Below are 5,799 nucleotides of genomic sequence, written 5' to 3' on the forward strand. Positions count from 1 at the left end.
ATCATTATTAATTTCTTTATTTGTTCTTATTTTATTACTGACTGTTTACTTGTCATTTTTTATTCAATTCAAAGTTTGAAATCAAGCTATCTCGTGCTACTGCACAAAAATTACCCCACTGTAAAATAAAAAAAAACACTGAGTGAGCAAAAATTTGTGAGATAGCTAGTTATAATGGTAATTAAATAATGTTTACATATGTATAAAAGCCTACATTAAAATCTGTCATATAAATTGGTCTCTTCATTAGAAATTAGCCTACTGATTTCCACCATTGATGGACAAATTTTATAATAATATTAAAAATATCTGTATAACATTATATTCTGCAGTTCTTCCCTGTTGTACCGAATATCTATACTTTTCAAATTATCATATCGAAGTTAGAAATTCAAATATTGTGACAATTTATTTTGTAGAGTGCCGCAAGTTTGTTCATTCCCAAAGGGTGCCCAACACTGCTCTAGAAAATGTGCGAAATATGCATTCTGTGTGAATGGCTTGGTTTCAGTTTTGATGAAAACAAGATCTTCTCTGCATTGATTGTTCTCTTTTCCCGCAATATTTTTAATGAACAACGCAGCAGCGCCGCATCTAGTGGCTTCAACTGGATAGGCTAACAAAAGCATTAAAATGCAATGACACTTACATCGTCGTCGCATCTCGTGCGCTGCTGATAAGGCTGCCTCTTTAACGCACACCTAAAATTCGGATTTTTATTTTAAATTCGACGAATATTCTAAATTCTAATGTTTTTTTTTACAGCCCTAAAGTGCACCTCAGAGAACCAGTCAAGTCACCACTATTTATATCGCACTTTTTACAATGCAGATTGTGTCAGAACAGTACAAAATAAACAACAAAGGCAGTTCTTGACCCCTTTAAAAACATCCGAACCTTTGTAAAGCGCTCAAAGCTGCCGATTTTCTGCTGGCGTCCCGGCAGACCGTCCAGACCGTCCCGCAGCCTCCTCTCAGAGCGCATGCGCACATAATCTCTGGCGTCCATATCGCCTCCGTCTGAGCAGAAACACACACAATCAGCCACGTCTGATGCTGCTCTTCTATCCCAGCGCTCACAATGATCTGATCATGAACCTTTACCTTTGTCATAGTAGACGCTCATATCCACGTCCCAGTCGTCTGCTGTTTGCTCGTCGAAATCTGTGCAACATCAAAGAGAGGCAATCACATCAACGGAGTAATTCATAAATATACGCTGGCAATTATAAGCGCAGCATCTTTCCTATTCAGGGCCTTTTAAACTTGGAAAAATTATTGGTTTTGTTAAAATGCTAGAATAACGTGTGGCAGTCTTGATAAAATCAGTAAGAAATGTGTTAAAAATTACAAAACTAACCCATAATGTTTTATTTATAAATGAATAAATAGTGTTTGCGTTTCCAGGATTAATTACAAAAACTGTATCATTTCCAGCTATTACTGTGAAGTTTATTAACCAGAGTTATATGAATATATTAATGAACATATTAATTGTTTATTGTATTTATAAGCATTCCTGAAAACATAAAAATTATAAATGCAAATATAAAATGATATGAAACATATAAAAATTATATAAAATAAATAAAATATAAAACAAATCTTAATTTCAAATCTCAAATGTATAATTGTTAATATTAATTATAAATTTAATATTTTAAAAATCTAAGTTTTAAATTTTAATTCTAAAAAATATAAATGTAAATTTAAAAAATCATACCTTACTTTATGAAAAAAAATATATATATACTTTTTAACTTTTAATTAAAAAATGTTTTTTTACAAAATAATAATAAAAATATGAAAACAAATAAAATAATAATAATAATAATAGATATGACTTATTTATTAAAACATAATAAATATGTATAAAAATGATAAATATTTATACATAATAATTAAATTTAATTTTCTATTAAAAGATAGATAGATTTAATAGAATTTTCTATTCTATTAAATCTATTTTTGTGATGGGACCAATTACAATATTGGCATGGCAAGTAGAAATCTGTACTACTGGACCAACAGAAACCTTTCAGTATGAACTCAAAATAGCTGTTTCTACCTCCTTCCTCCTCCTCGTGCCAGAACTGAGCGTCTGTGTAGAAGACGAGGCCCGATCCGCCCTTCTCCCACTTGAGCTCGATCTCCTCCTCAAACAGCCTCTCTTTAGTGCGCTCCTGACTGGTGACGTCCTCGTGGAGGGCCTCGTGACGCTCCCACTCCTCACAGCGGTCATCGTCCTGCAGAAAACACAGAAATCATACACAAGTTCATCCAGACGCAAAAACATTCGAAAGCCCCTTTACGACACTCACATGCACGACACTGGGAGAAAACTGACTGAAAAGTCTTCAGAGTACAAGGCCATTACATCAGGGTTTTTATGATTTTATATATATATAAAAATATATAATTAATTAAATTTTTCATGTTTTAAATTATTTACAATTTGGAAAAAGATGACTTAAATAGCTCAATTTGGAAATAATGAATCATTCTAGAATGAGCGAGGTGATTTTGTTGGGAAGTGTATCTGCATAGAAAATAATTTAATAAATTAATAATTTTAATGTAATATTTATCCTTTAAAACATGAAAAAAAATCAAAAATAACCAAATAAATAAACAGGGAAAGTGCTAAAATAAAAAAAATAAAAATGGCAATGCATTATTTTAGGGCTGAACAATAAAAAAAACACGAAAAACTGTAATGTTTACACTTTGGTTTATTCTTTACAAAAACTCTCTTTCAGATTCTTTTCAAAGGCTACATTCCCACCGTTTCTGACCCATTCAATATGACTATAAACCATAATAATGGATTAACAGATTAGGCTTTAGATTTTAGAATTAATTTGATAAATTATATAAATTCCATGAATTAAAAAAAAAAACATTAATAATTAATTAAATAAATAAAATTTATATTAAAATATAAAATGATAAATCTTGATTTATAAAAAATAAATTATTTGATTTATTTTATTTTAATTTAAATCGCAGCCTGTGCAATATGACAACCGCACTAAGCATATCGCAGCATAAACTTGATTATTTTATCATGCAGCCCTAACTCACATCATCAGGGTCGGACAGCTCCTCTTCACTTCCTGACTCTTGATTGACAAGTGGAGAACTGGGCGTGTCCTCTTCATCTGTCTGTGAGTTTGTGGGCGGGTCCTCTTCATCTGTCTGTGAGTTTGTGGGCGGGTCCTTATCTACTGTCTGTGAGTTTGTGGGCGTGTCCTTATATACTGTCTGGGAGTTTGTGGGCGTGTCCTTATATACTGTCTGGGAGTTTGTGGGCGTGTCCTTATCTACTTTCTGTGAGTTTGTGGGCGTGTCCTTATCTACTTTCTGTGAGTTTGTGGGCGTGCCTTTATCGATTGTCTGTGAGTTTGTGGGCGTGTCCTTATCTACTGTCTGTGAGTTTGTGGGCGTGTCCAGGTGGCCAGGCGCCGAGATCTCGATTCCTCCGGCGGTGAAGACGCTCTCCTCCGCGCGGCTCACGAGGGCCGTGTTGTGATACAGGTAGGGCACGTTCCCGTAGCGGCGACTCGAGCCCGTCTTGGGAAACGTGAGCCCCAGTTTGCGGATGAGCCGCGGCGGCAGACGGCAGGACTGGATGAGCTCCAGGAAAACGCACACAGGCGTGCCGACGTTCCCCACCGGCATGAGCGAGGGCGGATTGAGCTCCGGCAGGCCCTTGAGGTCCGACAGCGTGAAATGCTCTGACTGGGCGACGTGCCGTCTCATCTCGGCCTTTGTCTTGTACGGGAATGAATTATGCTCTATAAACACAGATAAAATATGATGATTATGAAACAACCTGGACCTTGCTAAGACGGGCGTTAACATTGACTTTAGTTTACTTGACATCTTACTTAATCTTTCAGGGTGTTGTGTGACCAGGTGATGACCCTTGACATTTACCCATAATTCCCATTTTCCCTTTTAATAGTTCATGTACCAGATGGTTCATGTTCACCCTTCAACGCCTTCACAAAACATTTAGAAGAACCTTAAATGGCCATATAGTCTCATATATATATATATATATACTCAATGTAAAATAAACTCAATGTCTTCACTGATTTTTTTAATGTATATAATTATAATTTATGGATCATGCATAAAATTATATATTTTAATTAATATTAAAAAACATTTATTTTTTTAATTTGAATACAAAAATTGTAAATGTGTACATAAAATGATCAATCTTAATTTATAAAAAATAACATTTATAATTGTTCATTTTACTTATAAAATGATACATCTTTATTTACAAAATAGTTAATGTAAATAGAAAATAACAAAGCACAATTTAAGAAATAGTAATTTATAAAAATATTTATAATTTGTTAAATATACCATAAAACGGAAAACATATAAATGTAAACACACATAAATTTTAATTTATAAAAAATTACATTCTTTTTAATTATATAATATTCATATGTAAACCAAATGATAAAATTTATATTTTTTTTATTTGATTTAATAACAAAATACAGCAATGTAAACATTACATGATAAATCTTAACTTATGAACATTTTAATTATGAAAAATTCTAAATGTGAAAATAAATGAATCCTAATTTATGACAAAAGGTCCTTTAATTTTTAGAGTTAAATAAATATAAAGTGAAAAATGCATTTACATTCTTTAACATTTTAACAAAAAAAATGACAAATGTAACATTAAATTATAAATCTCAACATATAAAAAAGTGCATCTATTTATTTATTTGTGTTGTGTTTGGGCCAGTAAAAATATTAGCAGGGAAAACCGAAATATGAACAACAGCTATTGTTATTCTAGTGCTGTCAAACGATTAATCGCATCCAAAATAAAAGTCCAATTAGCCATTTTCTCTCCCCGGTGTCATGTGACTCATTAGTGTTACAAGGTCTCAGGTGTGAATGGGGAGCAGGTGTGTTAAATTTGGTGTTATCGCTCTCACTCTCTCATACTGGTCACTGGAAGTTCAACATGGCACCTCATGGCAAAGAACTCTCTGAGGATCTGAAAAAAAGAATTGTTGCTCTACATAAAGATGGCGTAGGCTATAAGAAGATTGCCAAGACCCTGAAACTGAGCTGCAGCACGGTGGCCAAGACCATACAGCGGTTTAACAGGACAGGTTCCACTCAGAACAGGCCTCGCCATGGTCGACCAAAGAAGCTGAGTGCATGTGCTCAGTGTCATATCCAGAGGTTGTGTTTGGGAAATAGACGTATGAGTGCTGCCAGCATTGCTGCAGAGGTTGAAGGGGTGGGGGGTCAGCCTGTCAGTGCTCAGACCATACGCCGCACACTGCATCAAATTGGTCTGCATGGCTGTCCTCCCAGAAGGAAGCCTCTTCTAAAGATAATGCACAAGAAAGCCCGCAATCAGTTTGCTGAAGACAAGCAGACTAAGGACATGGATTACTGAAACCATGTCCTGTGGTCTGATGAGACCAAGATAAACTTATTTGGTTCAGATAATGTCAAGCGTGTGTGGCGGCAACCAGGTGAGGAGTACAAAGACAAGTGTGTCTTGCCTACAGTCAAGCATGGTGGTGGGAGTGTCATGGTCTGGGGCTGCATGAGTGCTGCCGGCACTGGGGAGCTACAGTTCATTGAGGGAACCATGAATGCCAACATGTACTGTGACATACTGAAGCAGAGCATGATCCCCTCCCTTCAGAGACTGGGCCGCAGAGCAGTATTCCAACATGATAACGACCCCAAACACACCTCCAAGACAACCACTGCCTTGCTAAAGAAGCTGAGGATAAAGGTGATG

General features: G+C 35.3%; 1 protein-coding gene across 2 annotated transcripts in view; it reads right to left on the minus strand.

Annotated features, from left to right (window-relative positions):
• Nucleotides 1–5,799, minus strand: part of gpatch3 (G patch domain containing 3) — a 20,584-nt gene that overhangs the window by 3,329 nt on the left and 11,456 nt on the right. For both annotated transcript variants that reach the window (XM_016250514.1, XM_016250515.1), the window contains exons 2-5: nt 3,084–3,796; nt 2,068–2,245; nt 1,104–1,163; nt 898–1,019 (exon numbers count right to left, since the gene is read on the minus strand). In XM_016250514.1, the coding sequence (XP_016106000.1) occupies nt 898–1,019; nt 1,104–1,163; nt 2,068–2,245; nt 3,084–3,796 (1,073 nt within the window). The remainder of the gene's footprint in view (nt 1–897; nt 1,020–1,103; nt 1,164–2,067; nt 2,246–3,083; nt 3,797–5,799) is intronic.

This window comes from Sinocyclocheilus grahami, unplaced genomic scaffold (assembly GCF_001515645.1).
Source record: "Sinocyclocheilus grahami isolate Dianchi unplaced genomic scaffold, SAMN03320097.WGS_v1.1 scaffold992.1, whole genome shotgun sequence".
NCBI lineage: Eukaryota > Metazoa > Chordata > Actinopteri > Cypriniformes > Cyprinidae > Sinocyclocheilus > Sinocyclocheilus grahami.